Genomic DNA, 21,844 nt, shown 5'->3' on the forward strand with positions numbered 1-21,844 from the left:
TGGTCACAGTGTAGGGTGCGTGTGCCAGGACGTATCATTTCCCTGTTACTTCAGGATCACTACGATGTGCAATACACATCAGGGCCAACATGTGTTGTGTGCTCTGAAGAGAGACTTTGATGGACTACCAGGGTTCTTGATGAGGCTGTAATGTCATCAGACAAATTCTTAAAGAACCAGAGGGTCCACACATGGAAAACGCATTACCTCCCATGGGTGGAGTTTTAATAGGATTCTTGTTAGCATTTCATAAATGATAATGTGAACAGTCAGTTCTGACAGTGATGTGTGCTGACGATTCATACAGCCTGCGCACATTGCATTCGGAAAGCAATATGTTTGAGACCAGCACTATATCTTTCACCCTCGCCAACTCCAAAAGGTGGATTCTTTTCCCCACGGAAACTCCCTAATTCCCTACTTCTGTCGAGTGATTCAACCCTTTTCTCTCTGATCTATTAATTATATTCTTTCCAAATTAATGATTTTTCATTATCGGGCAATCTTATGAATTTTCAGTCTGTCTGCTAAGCAATCATTGCATCATAGCAACATCCTTTAAAAAACTAAAAACTTCCCACATACTTTCGTCTGTCACTACATAAATGTAACAACCCCAATCAATGGAACATCTGCCTGTATGTATAAATTCATTGGATACTGGATTTTACTTCTCCGTTATAAACACGTTTTTTTAATTTCTGTGAAATTCATTAAAGTTATAAGAGAATCAATTTAATTACACCAGTGTTAGAATTAATAATAGCTGCTGTTTCAGTTTCTGTTCTTATAATAATAATAATAATAATAATGTTGTGAGTAAATCTTTCCCCTGGTATATGAGTGTTATGCATCACACAGCGAAGGCAGCACAGATCTCAAACTTTCTTAAGGAAACACTGCATTGCCCACACTCAATATGCATCTGAAATGTAATTATAAAATCAAATTCATGTGCTGGCACATCTGGTGGAACATCTGGCCCATTCCTCAACCCCTCCGATTCTGAAGGGGAAACGATTCTAATGTGTTTCCAGCTGATGGCTACAAGCACATTAGAAACACATTACAAAGCATGACATTTCCGTTGCTGCTGGGGGGAACGAAAAGGGTCAAAATGGCAAGCTCTATTGACTGGGCATCAGGTATCCGATTCATGTATCAGAAATGGTAAATGGACAACTAAATATGTTGGGTCACCAGTTATCTGGGTGTGGGTAGTCATGTCACTCACGAGGCAGACAAATAACTTTTTCATAGGGTCTATGTTATACACTTCCATTATTATTTGGCCAGCACCTACCCATGTCCTAGTCTTTTCTCACTCACTCCTAATATCTGGGCTGTTTGAACAGCGCTGTGATATTGTGGAGGTGAATATAGATATTTTTAGCCAATATATATAGATATAGATATAGATATAGATAAACTCTTGTTTTTCAATCTAGATTTTGTTTTTCATGCAATATGGCGTCTGTTCAGCTCAGTGTTTATAAATAATTATGCATCGTGAATTAATAAAACCATGAACTTTGGAAACTTTGAAAAGATGCATTGTTTTATTTTTGTCTTGAGGATGCATCTATATAATGCCATACATATATAATGGGTTCAATCAATGGACATCTAAGAGGATGAAAACAGTCACAGAGTTTGGCAGGACGTGACATCTCAGTAATGGAAAATAAGTAGAAATTAAAGGACCTTTGAAACCATATAAGGAGTCAATCTATTTTAAACACCTGTCACCAAAGGTACATTTTTTATCGATTCTGTGATGATGGGAATGAAGTTCCACTTAAAAAATACCCACATATATTTGAATTGCTTCAATTTGTTAAATAATAATTTAATTTGTCTTTCTGTTTTATCAATTATGTGAATAGTATTATCTACCGTTTTACTTTCATTCTGTTTAAGGGTTCTGTTTCCTTTTCCTACAGACACTGGTACATTTTTTCCTATCACTCTGTAGGTCCATTTTCTGCTTTCATGTTTGTTTGTGCCTTGTTTCCTCTACCTTAATTGGCTACGGGAGAGCAAAGCAAATGGCAGGAAAACTGTTAATCTCAGGCTTTGTGAGCTGATGATCCAGTCCTCGCCTGCCAATCTGCACTCAAGGTAGAGATAAGACAGATACTTAGTGGACAGGTAGACCACACGGAGGGAGGAAGAGACCAGCGTCTGACATGCTTCCCGCTGTGGCCCCGCAGTGTGTGAAGACAGCCTGTCACTTGATTGTCAACCTCTGACCCCCTTTATCCAGCACATTTTCAAAGTTGCAAAACAAACCATTGGTCTGTACCCAGGCCCCCTTACCGCTAAATGTGCGTGTGTCTGGAATGACAGGCTGATCCTCACGAACAGTACTTGGCAACATGGGTAACCCAATATGCATCAAAGTATATTAAAGCGATGATTTGCATGACGATTCCAGGGCATCACTCAGTGTCTGATGGGAAGTGTGGCTTTGAATCCAGCCCTGTGTGAAATAGGGAATACAGTGAGGGAAAAAAGTATTTGATCCCCTGCTGATTTTGTACGTTTGCCCACTGACAAAGAAATGATCAGTCTATAATTTTAATGGTAGGTGTATTTTAACAGTGAGAAATCCAGAAAAACACATTTCAAAAAAGTTATAAATTGATTTGCATGTTAATGGGGGAAATAAGTATTTGATCCCCTATCAATCAGCAAGATTTCTGGCTCCCAGGTGTCTTTTATACAGGTAACGAGCTGAGATTAGGAGCACTCTCTTAAAGGGAGTGCTCCTAATCTCAGCTCGTTACCTGTATAAAAGACACCTGTCCACAGAAGCAATCAATCAATCAGATTCCAAACTCTCCACCATGGCCAAGACCAAAGAGCTGTCCAAGGATGTCAGGGACAAGATTGTAGACCTACACAAGGCTGGAATGGGCTACAAGACCATCGCCAAGCAGCTTGGTGAGAAGGTGACAACAGTTGGTGCGATTATTCGCAAATGGAAGAAACACAAAATAACTGTCAGTCTCCCTCTGTCTGGGGCTCCATGCAAGATCTCACCTCGTGGAGTTTCAATGATCATGAGAACGGTGAGGAATCGGCCCAGAACTACACGGGAGGATCTTGTTAATGATCTCAAGGCAGCTGGGACCACAGTCACCAAGAAAACAATTGGTAACACACTACGCCGTGAAGGACTGAAATCCTGCAGCGCCTGCAAGGTCCCCCTGCTCAAGAAAGCACATGTACAGGCCAGTCTGAAGTTTGCCAATGAACATCTGAATGATTCAGAGGAGAACTGGGTGAAAGTGTTGTGGTCAGATGAGACCAAAATCGAGCTCTTTGGCATCAACTCAACTCAAACAGCCGTGTTTGGAGGAGGAGGAATGACCCCAAGAACAGCATCCCCACCGTCAAACATGGAGGTGGAAACATTATGCTTTGGGGGTGTTTTTCTGCTAAGGGGACAGGACAACTGCACCGCATCAAAGGGACGATGGACGGGGCCATGTACCGTCAAATCTTGGGTGAGAACCTCTTTCCCTCAGCCAGGGCATTGAAAATGGGTCGTGGATGGGTATTCCAGCATGACAATGACCCAAAACACACAGCCAAGGCAACAAAGGAGTGGCTCAAGAAGAAGCACATTAAGGTCCTGGAGTGGCCTAGCCAGTCTCCAGACCTTAATCCCATAGAAAATCTGTGGAGGGAGCTGAAGGTTCGAGTTGCCAAATGTCAGCCTCAAAACCTTAATGACTTGGAGAGGATCTGCAAAGAGGAGTGGGACAAAATCCCTCCTGAGATGTGTGCAAACCTGGTGGCCAACTACAAGAAACGTCTGACCTCTGTGATTGCCAACAAGGGTTTTGCCACCAAGTACTAAGTCGAAGGGGTCAAATACTTATTTCCCTCATTAACATGCAAATCAATGCATAACTTTTTTGAAATGCGTTTTTCTGGATTTTTTTGTTGTTATTCTGTCTCTCACTGTTAAAATACACCTACCATTAAAATTATAGACTGATCATTTCTTTGTCAGTGGGCAAACGTACAAAATCAGCAGGGGATCAAATACTTTTTTCCCTCACTGTATAAATGAAACTCTGAAATGAAGTTCAAATATGCCTCTCTCTCTCTGTCTCTTTCTATATATGGCATCAAATCAGGGAAAAAGCCAAGAACTGAACTGGAATTATAGTAATTAATGATCTACTTTTAAAATATTAACCAGACGCTGTTACCTGTACTCTTGTGTTCATTTAAATTTCTATGCATTTCATACAAAGAAGAAGGCAAACTACAGTTGCCTTTTTGGACTGTGTTCCCAGTGACTGCTCACCCCTCTTCCTATGTGTGATACAGCGGACAAAAACCATGACATTTGTTTGTCACAGATCTATAGGTTTAAATAGCTTTCCTCAGAATTAACCCACATTAAAATAGAACAGATAAAGCATCTTCCATCCATGTTCTGGATAGCCAAAATATATAAAGATAGATGCACCTTATTAGTCAAAGTGAAGGGATGAAGAACACATTCATTAAAGGGATACTTCGGTATTTTGACATTTTAGCCTGATTGTTTACTCATCCAAAGTCATACGAATCCATCAAAACCTTTTTTAATTCTGTGCATCAAGTTTGAAGAAATTTGAATTTATCGTTTCGTTAGTTGAGCACACTCGATGGAAGTATACGGTCGCATGAAGCGGACACTCAAAAGCTGGGTGGAGCACATTTGTACAGTACTCTCTACAAGTCCATACAAAATCTAAAGTATTTTGATGAATGTATTTAAACATACTGTAGTAGGATGAGCGGGCGGGTCATAGATGACTGCTATGTGCTGCTTGTTTTCGCTCCTTCCTGGGCAACAGGACCATGGACAGCAGCAGGAGGTCGGCAGTACTTCCAGGATCAGGACCACGGACAGGGATGTGGAAATTCCCAGAGCGCAGCAGAGCTGACACACCCCATGGCTGATGCAATCAACACTACACACAGGTGCAGCCCATCAGACCTGGGCAATATAATCATGAAATCTTTCCATTCATTTGTCTCAGTAGTTGGTTGGCAAAAGGACAAGGATAAGGACATTTCTTCTGGACGACAACCACCCCCTGTATTGACCCTGGCCTGTGACCCGATGAGGGATTTTGTGAGAGAGAACTGTTTGTTTGTTTTTGGAACTCATTGTCCTGGACAGCCAGGAGCCTCTGGGAACTTGGAATAAATGGACAGACTCCTGTCTTCAGCCCCGCCTTGCCTGTCTTGTGGTGTGTTTTAACGCCCCTACCACACACCCCGCTACAGTATTTTTCTTTTGGAACTATCTCGCCAAACTACGCATTTCATCAGCTGTGATGAGGCGGTGCAAGGATCTGCTCGCGTCCAAAACCGCATACTACATACTATGCACTAAAGTTACACTGAAGTATGTACTGCAGAAGTTAATCTACAAGTTGTAGATTAACAGAACACATGCATTTGGAATGCACTAATTATGTAATGAAATTGCACCGTTATGAACTTTCCCTTTGTGATTTAATGACAACTTCCTGTAGTCAAAAGACACCACGGTAAAGTAAACATTTCTGACGACTATTTATTTACACTCATAAATCATTCTTAACATAGCTATCCCATCTGTACAGTTTTTGCTACTTTACACTTGGAAACGGAGTTATCCACCAATTTCTCATACATGGCATAAGCACATCAGACATGCTCCCCTTTTCCCATATGGCCTTATGGGATTGAAAAGTGTCCAGTGCTCCTATACTTCGTTTTCAAAACGGACGCAGTATGTCATCCAGGTATTTTTCACATACTATTATATTCATACTGTGTACTTGGACGTACTACTAATGGTGGCATACTGTTTTTACATACTATTTAGTATGCTAGTATGCGGTTTTGGATGCAGGCAGAACCGAAAGCAGTCCGTAAATCAGGAACTAATTTCTTACGATTACTAGTAAATTTACAAATTTATTGAAATATTAATTTACTATTTATAGTATTTTAAGACTACAAATGACAAACGGCCAAGCTTTTGAGTATTTAAAAGATCTATTAGCCGGCTTTTGAGAGTCAGAGTCTTGCGACCATCAATTGTGCTCAGCTACGATTACATTTACATTTCTTCAGACTGGACGCACAGAATTGAAAAGGTTTCCCTGGATTTGTATGACTCTGGGTGAGTAAACAATCAGGCTAAATGCCAAAATACTGAAGTATCCCTTTAAGTTTAAAAAGTGGTTCCAATATCGTCATTCAGAGCTGAGCTGGACACAATGAGACGCAAGTACGCAGTTGTGTAAAGAACAGCAGAAACAAAGGGGCTTATGCACCCAATATGCAAAGTGGAAAAATGAATAAAGGCAGACCACAGAAAGTTTTCATATCAAGCCCAACCGATCCTTGTTAAAATTGTTGTTGTTGCTCTTTGCAGGCACAGCTTGTAATCGACCATTTCCACTGCTATTGATTTTCCTCCCCAATCTTTAAGAAAAAGTAGTATCGTTATGATTTTCACTTCAGCGTTTTCACTTTTCCTTACTGCCTCCCAGCCTCCACCCTAAAGCACATGCCGGGTTCCCCCCCTGCCCAGTTTGTTCAGCATCTCCATTCTGGTTCCGCTTTCCCTGCATATGGCTGTCAGTCTGCATGAGAGCTAAGCAGGCGGCGTCCCACTGTCCCAGCAATTGCGCTTCTGCAGATCTGGCACCGGGCCACGGCACAACTTGAGCCAAGGTGAATCCTCCCTGGACAGCCTATCACAAATTGATCTCTCTAAATGACATGAGGCAGGGAAAGGCAAACACAGCGGGTGAGAGAGAGGCTTTTGATGATCTTTAAATGACAGTGGGTTTTTTTTTTCCTCTTTTTTTCCCTTCTTTTTTCTCATTGCTTCAGGTTCTCTGATTAACATGTAGTGCTTCTAGCCAAAGGGGAAATTATGGCTTCTGTTGCCATGCAAGCTCTAGCCAAGTTATCACAGACACACACAGAGTAAAACAAAACAAAAAGAGAGAGGAGAACTAGACTATTGATGAACACGAGGAACTCATTTTAAATTGTTTTTCCCACTACAGAAGAATTGATACATCTTGCTCACACACTAACAGCTGATGCAAGACATGTGTGAGTGTATAGTGTAGTGAATAGTGTATATGCTTAAAGTGCTCCACAACTCCTGGGATACACTGAGAAATAACAGGGTTTTACATTTTCCCTTAAATTGAAAGAAATTAACATCTCCATTACTAAGCTTTGCCAAGACTAATACTTATGTTTGCATGACAAGCTACTGCAATCAGCTGCTTTACTCTCTCAGACTGAATGAACAGCTGACCGGGGTTTCTGATGTGATCAGAAGATAAATGAAAAGCTCTTCCTTTAATTCACAGAAGAAAAACAGTGACTGTATTATTATTCACGACTGGATTTTTACGATTGGTATTACTTTTGATTGTTGTATGTATTTGTATTTAGTTTAGCAGTCTTAATCATGTCAGAGTCGTTTATATTCTGGTTGTTATTAAAAACAAATTTTGCAATTTCTCTTCCACCTGTTTCATCTTACTATGTGTACGAAGAACTGAAATCATACTTTGCATTTACACGAGGCATCGGCATCAATAAAGCTACTTTTCAGGATTTATTTTAGGGACATTCTGTGTCATTCTACTGGCCATGAACCCAAGGTTGTCATGGGATATTTGCAGGTACGTGTTTCTAATTTCAGCATATTGAATTTTTAATCCACAAATTGTACCCATTCTGTATATATTGTGAGCATTTAACCTAATTTGATTCTGTTTTAAAGTGTGTGAGGAAAAGTATATTACACAAACAAGTACAATTTAATATTTTTAAAAAGGTGAGCTTTATATTATTTCAGGACATAAAGCTTGATTTATGGCATTTTTGCATGCAAGGGAAACTAATGTAATAAACCCAGACTAACAGACAAGCTTTATGTTTTAAATGAATGGAAAACTGACCCCAATAAGAAACCTATAATATTACCTCTTCAATATTTAAATAAAAGCATAAACAATATAAATACTAATTGTGTTTAAAATCCTCTGCACCTACAAATAATTATCATCATCATAATATTTATGCATTATCACTTTATAAACTATGGTCAGGCATTTTCAGTTCTCATAAAGTGATTCATTTTCTAGAGCATCCAAACGAGTTAATAAAAAAGATACATACGTTCTTACCCAAACACACACATACACATACACAAACACAAACTACGTATATCTAGGGTGTTAAAGTATAAAGTAAAATGTTGTCAGGAAGAAGAACTGCAAATTGTGTCATCCAGAAAGATGGGGGAGATTCATAACTTGCATAATAATTCATATATAGATTATTTATATAATTACAGGAAAACAATCTCAGATGAGCAATGTGTTTTGTCTCCAACACAACAGTTTATCACCTCCTGGCACATTCCCATGGAGCCTAGTTTCAAACCCTCTGCCTTCAGGATCAGATATTCCAAGGTAACCCATTGCTACTGGCAGGGTTAAAAACACGCTGTTCTTTGTTAAAAAACGGGTTTAATTTTTTTTTTTTTGTCTCCGCATACTTTGCAGCTGAGCTTTGTGCTCATTTCTCCTCTTGGGCACAGAGGAAGCTATTGTCACCAGGCAGAAAGAATCTGGTGGGGTGTTCATATAGGAGAGAGATGTCAAAGACCCTGCATACACGTTGACCCTTACCCTGCCTGCACTGTGAGACATGGAGATTCGTACATAACTACCGCCGTGCAGATGATGTTGAGAAAGGACAAAGTAAGAGGACACGTGTGACTTCTGCAGACCCCTGATTCTGCAAATATGAATGATGTTGTTAAAAACCACTAACCCACTGGTTTCAGGTTGTGGTAGATGTGACTAGAGGACAGTATCGCTGGACACTTAGTTGTCCACGTTCTGTATGACCTGCGTTTAGCACAATGACGTTTGGCACGAGTGAAGATGTTAAACTGGCCACTGGGATGGCTTAAAGATGCTATGGAATCATGGAAAGTGATCCAGGTAATATTGATATCAGTTATTGTAATGTAGTTTTGAAGCTGAACAGGGTTTCCTAAATCAGGTGCTGTTTTGGCGAGGTGGTGCAGTCTTTCAAGTTCAGTTATTTTCGCGTCAAGTCAAGCCTGGACACCCTGTAATGGCTGGGCTGTGCTTTATGTTGGGGGTCAAACTTTGCCAGGGTTGGAGGAGGGTTGGGGATGGTTAGAAAGAGAGAGAGGGAGGGAGAGAGAGAGAGAGAGAGAGAGAGAGAGAGGGGAGATTAATCCGATAAAGCAACACAGTTTCTAATCGGACTGATGGGAAAATGCGTTTTTTCTGAGACAAGAGTCAGCGCCGGGTGAATTATTGTGAAGTGATGGACTACCCCAGAACAGGAGCAATCAAAGAGATAGCTCCTGCATCTACAAATTACTGTTGCTTTTTTGATTCATCAACAGGGCCCTGTGTGGGATGCTGATGTGTAGCCACTGTTGTACAGAACAAAGCACTCAGAATTATTTGTTGAAAATTAAATCTCTCTAGGAGAAGAGAGATCAACCTGGGTTCGCCTTTCTTCCACTCACTGAAATTAAAGGACATTTATTTTCTGTGGCAACACGGCTTGAAAAACTTTTTTAATTTAGTTGAATTCCAGAGAAAAAAATCATAATAATCCTGGGATACCGTACTCACATACTTTCTATTCTCCTGCATGTTTAATATGTTCTATATCAGGTTTGAAAGTATATCCTGTGGGATAAAGCAATCTTTTTAAACAATACTTAATTCTTTAGTTCCCCCCCCCCACCCTTGCATCAAATGCAAGTTATTCAGATCTTCATTATAGTTGATCATCCTTGACTTTTCAAACATAGAACAACCGGAAAAGCCTTCTTTTTTTTTTTTGGGTGACTGGAATAGCCATCTGACAGAGCAGATATGTATTGTTGCTGTTGTTGCCGTTGTTTCGTGTCAGAATGGCAACAACAACATAGATACACTTTCTGCTTGAAAACATGATGGTGTTTGGAGTTAGTACATACCAAGCATACTGAAATGTAGGTTACCTGTTCTGACACTGTTCACAATGTATTTTGTTGGATGTAGGCCTACCTTATACCTACAGTCCTCTTCCCATTCCTCCTACAGTGCACAGTTCCTGCCATGCACAGTGTCTCTAGTACAGGGAGAGAAGTTTGTCTCAATGGTTTCTTGCTGATTTGCTGTTCAAGCTCATCACAGAGGTGCTCTTTGAGAACTCCAAAGAAGACAATGAAATGTTTGCAATTTCTCCTCTCCTCGATTAGTTGAATCACCAGCTTCGTGACATGATGCATTATATTAGTAGAAAGTAAATACTAGAAAAGCACCATATCATCAACAGCACAGATGGACTTACTTTTAATATAATGTATAAACCACATATTCAAACAATGTACAGTTGTTACAAAAATGAAGATGATTAACTGATACAAAGGCTTATTTTATTTTAATTGTATCATTGTATACATTACATTAATTTATTACAGGGTGTTAATGAATCCTGAATTAGGATTAATAATTTAACTTTACTTCAGGAATGCAGTCCTTTAAGATTTTGTTTATTATTATGACATTCAATCATAGAAGTGATTGCAATCTTTATTTTAATGTACAAATATAGCTAATGGCATTATAACTCAAAAACTAAACTATTAAAGAGATTCTAGAGAGAAAACAGGTGCATGAAGGAGAGAAAACATTACTGTAGGGTTTTATTTATTGTGATATACTGATTGAGGCAATAGGAAATGCTTCTCACACAACATTTCCAGCGTTGGAATACATCTGTCCATATGTGTCGAAGAGGTGCACTGGGGTAAACAGAGTTTTGAATGGCTGAAACAAGAACAAAACAAAAATCAGTTTGTATTATTTAAATAGCCATGTCTCGATGCTGGCATCAAAATGAATGAAGATGTTGGATAAAGATTCATAATGTCAAATCTGAGAAGGCCAGAGACAAGCTAGAATCATCTGCTTGGTGACATTTTGTGTCCTATTTTTTACTCCAATAATACTTTGATAGATAATAAACTGTGTCAATGTATATTGTTATATTGTGTTTTAGTTTGTTTGGATGATTATTACACTGTGTAAATTAATTAAATATGACTCCAAAACATTTTGAATTAATTAATTAATTCAAGAAAGAAATAAAGAAAGATAGTTTAACACCTACAGTAAGTACAACAACAAATTAAGTATGCTGTTATAGAATGAAATTATTGCACAACTAGTCAGGATTAAAATGTGTGCATTGCTGTTGCAGTCAGTCAGCAAAGGGCTATACAGACTCCCTCCAATGTCATAACTCCATTATCTTTGAGTAATTGGCCACCAAGAGAGAAACTTCCCCTGAGTGCCAGTGGCAGAGAGCGTGCTGCCATTGCCACGTTACATAACACCCTGCTCATTCATTAGGGAGACGATTCCGCTCACAATGAAATACGCTGCCTCCTGACGGTCCGCATGTCAGAGCCCTGCCACACTCTGATTTTATCTTATCATTTTACTTATTGCTGTTACGGGTACTGGGTTCCAAAATTAGGTTTAAAATCAAGTTAGTATTTGAATACAAAATAATAATAGCTTTAGACATTATTTGTTTAAAAATATTTATGGAAGACACAGTACATTACTAGCTATATATAATAGATATATTATCATACTGGCTTTTACTATGTAGTAATAATGACAGTTTCCTTTGACTATAACTATGTATCTGTGTATAGATATCATCATAATCATCATCATCATCAGTCTTTTATCGATTCTCTGCTGGTTGAAAGCTTCCGAAAGATATTTCCACCTGTTTCAATGTACAGTAATTCTCACTGTGTCACAAGCGTACTCTGTCTGAGGCAAACATGGCATTAGAAATCCACACAGGACAACATTTTGGACTTTGATTTTGTTGAAAACCTTTTTTTGGATCTGGTAAATCCACCTGATCAGAGTTGCAGCTGGACCTTCTCAGAATGGGCTATTGGTTCCATCTACGTCTCGCCCAAAACCCCAAGCCTTGACTGTTTCATTGGAGATGTATCTGGTGGAACTAACTGGGCCTCTTAATCATAGCTGTGATACATTTTTACAAGGCCCAGTCAGGCTGTTAATGATGAATGCATGAGGCACAACAGTAATCGTGACCTCCTTTTTACACTGCTGCGAAAAGTCTGGATATTTTTAGTTGGACTGGATTCAGGTTTTATAACTGGCCTAGTTGCTGTGGAAACGGAGGGCCTCGTGGCACTCCCTAGGTGTGGGCAGCAAAATTATGACCACCCAGGAGAACGATTTTGTCTAAAATGTATAACCTTTACAAGGCTGGTAATTATATGTCAAGTCCATACAGCATGTTGATGATGTTTCCAGGAACAAAGCGGAATCAGAATTTAAGTAAGCATGGAAAGAGTTTTTTTCTTTTTTTCCCAAGACAAAAAAAAAAAAAATGTATTTAAGGAAGGACAAACTAATGTCATAGACTGGGGCAGTAACAATCTTCTGCTCCTAGGCCTTCATGCAATCCCTCTGTCAGTCAGTGTCCAGAACTATGACAATCATAGTTCTGTGAAAGCCCTGTGAGGGGATCGCCTGTCCTTGTAAACACTGCTCTCTCCTGACACTACAACTGCAAAAATAAAAATCGGCACTTGCGAAATTCAGCAGAAACCAAATCAGGAACTATGTTGCTCTGTACCGACACTGGAACCTGCATGGTTCAAGAGTTTGAGTTGGGAACACACTCACTACAGATATGCTTCCCACTTACTTAGGATACAGGGCTAATACATACCACCATATAAGAGAAACAACAACATTGCAGCAGCAGTAGACAACATAGTATTAACAGAAATAATCATCATCACCGTGGTCATATGCTAATATAATAGGACCTGCTGGACACGCAGCGCAGACACACCAGGCCTCTGAAAGGTCTGTTGTCTTGTGACGTCCTCAAGGCTTTGTGTCTCTTAATGCTCGTTGGATTCACAGTAATCACTGTCACTAATACTCAGCAATTACAAAATCACTCCAATGCAAAAAACGGAGTACTTCTAATTGGTCTCAGAGGTGGAAACAGGCAGCGAGCTCACTTGATTTGATATCAATCCCATCTATGTTTTATGGCTGCACTCCCCCATCAAACTATCCAAGGCATGTTTAGATAAGTCTGCACACAATGTGAACAGGTTGATTAAATTGCTTACTCTATAGATGTGTAGGAATTATAAGTACAGGAAGTGAAGTGATGATCATGGGTGACATCTTTTTGAAACAGTATATGAGTGTATTTCCATGTGTATATCCATGTGTTTATTAAAAATGTGGCATAAACCAACATAGTCAGATCAAATATGCACTAAGGCTGTGGCCCAATGAACACATTGGTGTTGAAACATGTCGGTTTATGCCACAAAGCATTTTCAGATACTTATTTTAGACGATAGCATTTCATAATAAAGCTGCCATACAGAAGCCATGGGAGGAGAATCCAGGGCAGTCCAGGATATTAACAAGAGGATTGTCTAGTTCAACAATAGCCATTAAGGTCATCTTTCAGGCCACTAAGTAACAAATGACAGTAGGGAAATAGCAAATTTGGACAGAGTGTAGGATCACTACAGAAACAAAGACAACCATAAACTCGGAACGTGTGTGAGAATTACAAAATGCCGTAGTGTCCTGTTCAGCAGTTAGCATTTTGTATGTGCACTGACAGGGGCTGTTACAAAATACACGCATTAACAAGGAAAACTTAACAGCCTCCCAGCTCCTTTTATCCCTTCTCCAAAGTTCCTCAATAAAGTAAATAAAGAAAGAAAGAAAAAGAGAAAGATTGATTTATTTGCTCCTGTGTTCTTTGGGATGAAGTTTTTTCACAATTGAAACCAATTAGTGGGGCCAGCACTTGTAGTGCAGAATGTAGGTCAGCATCAAGTAATAAAAAAGTATTGACTTTTCACTGACTGTAAGCAGCATGAAAGGGGTGCCGCGGCCTTGTCGTACATGAAAAGAGCTCCATTAATTTTACTTATTTCGAGAAGGGCCCTGTCAAGTCCTAATGCTTCCAATGCACTTTTCGCATCGAGGCACCCTGACACCAACCCTGGCCCTAGTGAAATGAGTTTACATTATTTTAGCAACTGAAAGAAGTTGGCCCTGTAATTTTTAATTCCCACCGCCGGGCCCAGACGCTGTTAAGGGAGAGACCTTCACCTAATCCACGTCATTAGCCAGAACACTACCCCTGTCTTTGCAGAGGTTCAGATTAACCCAGCTAAAACACAAGAACACGAGAAAGGTTATGTATGCGAGGTGAGAGTTCAGACCATCGTTACGGTGTGATTTTTAGAGCCATAACATTTATCCAGCTTCTTCCATGAAGGAACCCAGAGAGAAAGTCTGGCAGGGAAGCTGGTCCACACAGCTCTTTGTGTGACGATCATATTTTCAATTCTAAACACACCATATTTACTTCCATGTGTGGCCTCCAGTGCCAAGACAGAATTAATCCTTGAGGCTTTGTCCATCCCAGGATTCAGGATTTTAAATATGTGAATCACTTCTCCTTGTAATTGCCTAGATTGGAGGGTAGAGATTCAATTTAATCTATTACAATTATTATTGTAGAAGTTATTTCTATTTTGTCACTCATGTTTGGCTGCTAAGCGAAGGTACACATGCTGAGTATTTACCCTTTAACAACAGCCAATTAGGGGTTGTGTTCAATTCTATTAAAGAGGTCCATTGGCTGTCAATTCCTTTCACGTCAATCCATGTTGAGTCTGAAGGCACCAACATAATAATACACTTCTCCCAAAAAGTAGGGGATCATTTCACACTTCACCATCTTATCTGTCGTGAGTTGAAAAGCTGGCACAGAATGGCTGCCTCAGTGGATGCCACCTTTCAGTAGTGGATGAGGTGTGGCACTATTTAAATGCAATTCTTCATCTTCATCTTCTTCTTCTTCTTCAAACTGAAGTAGGCTCTGCAGAAGTGAAGCCTGCCATACTAATTAATACTAATAGTATCTTGTCTGTAAAAAACAAAAAACAACAGTCTGTTTCAAGGAACATGCTAGGCTTTGTACTCCCATTGCAAGACAGACTGATTATCTAGGTGATTTTGAAGCAGAGATTAATTATATGGCAATGTATTTCTTTTGCTTTATAGTTTACAGTGTATGACCATCAGAAGGATGCTAAGATCACAAAAGCATCCCAATTGGGTCCTTGCAAACTATACTGATGAAATATGAATTTCTTTAATCTCAGACCATTTTTTTTAAATATAACTTTTTTCTAAAGTGCACCAGATAATAGTATACCAAAAAAAAAAAAAAACATCATGAGATTACTCTCACAGCAGGGTGCGAGCTAAAACATGTTTTTTTATTAGGGGATCTTCTGAAGCAAAAGCAAAAAAAACATTAATTGCAATCTAATTTAATTCGCAATAAAATGTAGTCTGAATAATGTCAAGATTAGATTCCTTTGTTCAGTAACAAGGAAAAAGAAAATCAGTGGCACTCCAATCATTAAATGAATACATATCTGTTTTGCTTCCGTGTACTCCGTCTCTCTGTCTGTCTTTCATATATGCCAGAAGTTTGGATGGAATGAGTGATATACAGACAGCGTGGTTCCTCTTCACTCGACACACTGACTTGCTCATATCTCCCTGTGCCTGAATACACAACTGACTCCTTTTCATATACCGTAAATACTGTTGAGCAAGTTGTCTCAGAAGCATAAAGGCTGTCAAATGTGTCCTCCTTTTACAAGCTATGGTATGGGGCGTGCCTTTTCTGCCAAATCAACAAATAAAATATTTAGATTTTTTTAAACTTGACCATTAACCAAGCTGCCAATATCCACTTAAAAACACATCACTAGATCGTAGATTTGATATTTTAAGGCAAATGGAAGAATACTCTTTCAAAACATCAATACCAGTCAAGAGTACTTTTAACAGCCACCTTCACAACACAACAGCCAAATGAAACGACAGGCAGTCACCGGGCCGCTCTTGTATTTACATCAGTGTCGATAAGAAACCCATTTGCTATGGCCTGCTCTCTGGTTACGTCTACTACGGCCTTATGATAATGAAAAGCAATGACCACATTTGTCTGCATCGTGGCAATCGTTACACCATGCAGATAAAGTATGCACAATCCCCACACAAAGATTACAGCGAGATAGATAGACATCAAAGGTATTCATTTAATCCCACTCTTCGCTGGATCAACAGAGGTTAGCCATTTCATTTGTCAACCAACCCCTTTTAACATAACGCATAATGTGCATTTGCAGCTTTAAGTGGAGTTTTCAATTGTTTCTTCCCTGTTTATGTATTCTTTTCTATATCCCAGAAATTATGGGATTACATCTGGAGGACCAATGTCGGGAGGAAAGAATCTTAGTTTGCTTTTGTATTTGCTTTTGACTGGTTGAATTTACATATCCTTTTTTATTCAAAACAAAATACAAGGGTTCTTTTCTCAGAAGTAACCCTGCGGTCTACTACTGGCTCGAAACCATCCTTGCACGCACTGTAGTTACAACCGTAGAGGGGCATTTTACTGAAGATGGAATGAGTAACTGGAGATATTATGATCTGTCACAAAATTAGAACTGGTTTATAGACCACATCAAAAGCACCCATAAAAAACGTTTAATATCAGACAGTAAGACGAAGAATAGGATGCTATTATTTCTTGAGAAATTGATTTAGGAGTTACTGCTCATTTACCTGTTAGAGCATATTAATGTTAGAATGATTTTCCCTTTATTTGTGTGCAGATGACTCAAGGTGCATGCACACTGTGTTTCTGACTAATTCCACGTTTCCTGTGACGATCCTGACAAGACAACAAGGCTTAGATTGTGTCTTCCTTACAAGAAATTATGAATAAAACTCCAACCCACAGTTTAATTTGCAGACGTCTCCTCGGACCTTTTCATTACAAATCATTAAGTGCCTTTATGAAAACACAATCACAGAATTACCTGCAAAAAAACTGTGTATCATCACATGAGAAATATGGGAACTTTATATAGTTTATTATTATTATTATTATTATGATTATTATCCAGTGTATGTAATTTGGTCTGGAATGAATCCCTTGTTACTTTTAAACTAACAAACACAATTCTACAGATGACTGACATTTCTGATCATATACTGAAAGTATGAAACACAATAGACTATTGATTTATATCAAACATGAAAGCTTAATTTCTTAGCTATCGTTGGAAAATGCAAAGATTCAAAAAGGATATGCTGAACAGATTTCATTCCGTATGCTATGTATGTCAAATATATGGATTGCTCCAACAATCGCAAAATGTCATTGCCTACGTTTGTAATGGCATAGGAATAGTCTTGGAACCAGTGCTAAAGCTCAGTAACAAACACAAACAATGATTGTTTAAGACAGACACACAAAGTCAGCTTCCTATACATAACACCCTCAATAGGCCACAAAAGGATTTCTGTTGTTGCTGTATTTTTTGCCGGTGTGGCCTATTTGTTTGTTTTTCTTTCCAAATGAATTGTTTCCCATGGCCCACGATGGCTTGTGACATATCTGCATGAGGACTCAATTTTGTGTTAGCTCAAGATATACATACTTTGTCATCTAGAAACATTCAATTTTGTCCATAACTATTTACAAATGAAAAAATGATGGGCTTTGAGACATTGTCAAGTCAGTTGTTGCTTATTGCCTGGTGATGATTGGGTGAAATATTTTGTCTATGGTCATTACATTACATCCTTTCACCCACACCATTTGACTGGCAGTAAATCGAGTGCTCAACTTACAGTGATGGTCACCAGTATATAGTGCCCATGTGGTGCTGGGGAAAACCAGCCATGTCGGGATCAGTTTAGCCCTGTTGAGCTGTGCTCGGCACTCCGCATATAAATCAATGTAGTGGGAGTCAAAAGTTTACAGGATCCTCTGGGCAGAATTTATTTCTGTATAAAACAGTATCGGGGACAGTAAAAATTAAAAAGAGGTGGGAGTTTAGCACAAATAACATCAGCAAAGACGCTCGTTAGCCTCCTGTAGTAAAAGAAAGACAACAACAACAAAAGGAAAGCACTCAGCACTGAGCAAGAAAATAAATTAATAAATTATATTCATATTTAAAAAACGAATTCAAGCATCTAAACAATGGAGTTCACCAGAAACAACAATAAACACAATGATGAAGAACAGAGACAAGATTGTCAGGCAGTTTGAACAAGACAAAGCAAAGTCACCAAACGAATCCAAATAGCTATGCTTTCATATGCAGATGATAATATAATACAAATATATTTTACAGCCTATACTAATACTTATACCTGTATACCGTTACTCTGTTGCAGATGGCGATAAACTAATACTGTTCCTAATGTAAATGTAGAGTAAAATAACGGCATGCAGGCTATAATAAACTCATGTTGGTTTTATTATATTTTAAGTAATTATGTCTGCAACATTTTCATTATTATCATGATAACAGTGCACTTAGTTTATAACATACTGATTTCCATGCTCCCTGTAGTTTCAGCTGAAGGTTGTGAATACTTCTGAGTACAACTATATATGTAAGAGCTCTATTATGTCACTGAAATAATTAAAGTAAATTACCTTTTTGGCACTCATGCAGGGTGGTCTAGAGGGCTTTGATGGGCTACTGAAACTTTGCACAGCAAAACCCTGCATATCCACACTCCCATTTTTTTTTTTTTTATTCCTCATTATAAATATTATTCACATTTGGACAACCCCCTCATACATCAGATTTATCATTGTGAGGCATTATCTAGCCCATGATTAATATGAGCCGGCAGTAACAAAGAATCATTGTATTAAAAATATTCAGGTTGCCACTAGTCTTATAGCCATAATTATATTCACAATGATGCCCATAATAATAATAAAAATCATATTACTAAATATATATATACATATATACACACACATATATGTGTATATATATATATATATATGTGTGTATATGTATGTCACAAAAAAACATCAACAAAATAATAGCCTAAGCTGTGGTTCTGGGGGGGTGGGGGGGTTGAAAAAAGCAATTACTGAACCAACATTAAAACATAGCCGGCACTAGGAGTGGTTCTGCCTCAGTTTAAAGCAGTGATTGATGAAACCCTAATGCGAGCTGAAGGAAAGGCTTTGCGGCGAGCCGTGGCCACGGCACGCACTCCATTAGCCGCTGTAATTAGCCTGGTGTTTCAATTTGTTAGCACTGGTGGTGATAATGCAAACATCAAAACATGGGCCTTCGCTCGGCAGCATGAAGAGGTTGATGAGGGCCCCTCATCAAGTCTGCATTAACTAACAGACTAATTACAGTGGATAGGAGACTACGGCGTGATTGTCACTCTGTCTGCCTGCATTACTCTTAAGCATCAAGACTGTGACATGGCAGGATGGCTAACCCAGACTTGAATAAAATTCACCTTAGTATGCAAGCTTGAGTTTAACCCTTTACTCATTGGAATATGACAGGGTGAACAAACAAACAAACTAACTAACAAACAAAAACAGTATATTTTATAATGTTTAGCATTTTCCTAAATGACCATTTCTGGGTTTCTGAAAACTAATGTAAGAACTGAAAGATTTACTTATGTTCTGTTCACAAGTACTTAACCAACCATTCAATTTCCATGCAAAAAGTGTAGCAAGCTGTCTATTTATCAATCAATATTTGGGCGTTGAATAGTTTATATGTATAATGACATCTATGTGAATTTTAAGGTGATACTGTGATTTGGTGTCATTATTTTTATGACATATGATAGGATGATACATTTCTGTAGAAACTCTAAAAACATTTACTATGCAAACATAGCTGTAAAGTCCCTAGTCCTTGCAATAATTTATCACAAGGATCTAGTCCTGTCTACAGACTTTAGCACTGGGATTGTGCCTGGAAGCAAACAGGACTGCTTAAATGAAGTTTTCATCCTGGCGTGCACTAACTGTTCCACTTAAAGCAGTCTGACCAATGTGAGAGGCTAAGCTCTGAAATATCAGCTGCTAATTTTACTAGAAATGTGACTGTACCCTTCATAATTTTTCGTGCACCGGTTTCCTTTCAATTTACAACTTAAATAAATCATGAAAAAGCTGTGTTCAGGTAAAGACATGTTAAAAGCAAATCTTAAGGTGCAAAACCAAAAATAAAAAAATAAAAAAGGAATGGGTATAATTTAATCAGAAATGCACTTGAAAATCACCATATCCATCATTATCTTCCTCTGAGTCAATGCAAAAAAACTGATGGGCAATGGAGACTCATTAAAAGGCAGGTTTCTGTGCTGTGCCACGGATTTGCAATTCTCATTGTTAAGCAAGGAAGGTAGTCAAAAGCAGGACATTCATCAAGCGACAGACAAATGACACTGGATTACTAGTTAGACAGTGTAATAAGTACCATCTAATTTCCTCTTTAGAATCAATTTATTTTTCAAAGCTTAGGAATATCATCAAGGGACACCGCTTTCCCACAGAGAAATTAAAGAGTTGAAAATCTGCTTTTTATAAAATATAAAAACTATTTGTTGACAAACCTTTTGCACATAATTGCTAACCAGCTTCAGATTAAATGGAGAAGTTTGCATGCACTTTTGAAATATGACATTTTGCCTCTTATATAATAACCAATCTTTGAGTAATAATAATAATAATAATAATAATAATAATAATAATAATAATAATAATAATAACTTAAACTTAAATTCAAGTATTTTTATGTTTTCCATATCGATTGCATTGTTCTCAAGAGTTAAAAAACTGTAATTTTCACATGGTCGCTTTTGTATGTGACAAAATATAAATATGATAAATATGATAAAACATTTTGGAAGTGGTATTTTATCCACTGCAAGAAATTGGGTAAAACCTGCAAAAGATGATGTCAGTGTGATAGTTGTGTCACTGTCAAAGTCTTTCACTGATCCAATACAACCCCCATCACATCTAAGAGAGTGAAAATACTATTGTTATTTCATTTTAAAACCTCTTAAACTCATTCATCAACCTCTAAAGTTTCAACTGTCTCAAACTAAACTCCAGTTTATTTAATCCACTGTAGTAATCTAGTCATCAATTGTATTACAGTTATTCTTAAACTCTGTAAAGGAAAACATTCCATTTATAAAAACATAAGAGTCTCCATTTTTACTATGAAGTCCAGGGTTAAATAAAGGGCACATCTTTTCAGAATAAGAGACAGAACCCACGAATAACACAAGAGGGCCCAATACGATCAAAAGAGACCCATCAGTGGCAGCAATAAAGAGATTTAGCATAAATCAGCTGTGGGCTTTTAATTTTAATTTTATTTATTTATTTATGAAATATGTTTTTGTTGTTGATATTGATATGCTATGGATCAACAGCGCTTCCCCTACTGTGACTCGCGGGAGGCTGCCCAAGAAGCTAAAAAAGTTCTTTTTGTGGCAATATTATCAGGGAGCACTAATCCACTCAAACGGGGAACATTTTGACATGCTGTGTGTTGTGCCACACTAATTACTGCCAGAGAGTTTGCTTTGCAGCAGGTTAATGACGCTCTGGCTGCAAGAAAGCTGTGGTGAAAGATGAAGAGGAAGAAACCCAATGGAAAAGAAAGACAGTGTGACCTCTAAACTTAGAGAGAAGTTGGAAAATGGAAACTGCAATCAAAGCCAACTGCCAATGAATGTAAATAGATAAATTCTTACATCAGTAATAGTGAAAA

General features: G+C 38.3%; 1 protein-coding gene across 1 annotated transcript in view; it reads right to left on the bottom strand.

Moving 5' to 3' along the window:
* Positions 1-10,437: 10,437 nt before the first annotated feature.
* spata17 (spermatogenesis associated 17) overlaps positions 10,438-21,844 on the bottom strand; it is a 54,108-nt gene continuing 42,701 nt past the window's right edge. Inside the window, exon 10 of the mRNA XM_066714841.1 lies at positions 10,438-10,904. Coding sequence (XP_066570938.1) covers positions 10,824-10,904 — 81 coding nt within the window. The 3' untranslated portion in view covers positions 10,438-10,823. The remainder of the gene's footprint in view (positions 10,905-21,844) is intronic.

The sequence above is a fragment of the Amia ocellicauda genome, chromosome 1 (assembly GCF_036373705.1).
Source record: "Amia ocellicauda isolate fAmiCal2 chromosome 1, fAmiCal2.hap1, whole genome shotgun sequence".
Taxonomy (NCBI): domain Eukaryota; kingdom Metazoa; phylum Chordata; class Actinopteri; order Amiiformes; family Amiidae; genus Amia; species Amia ocellicauda.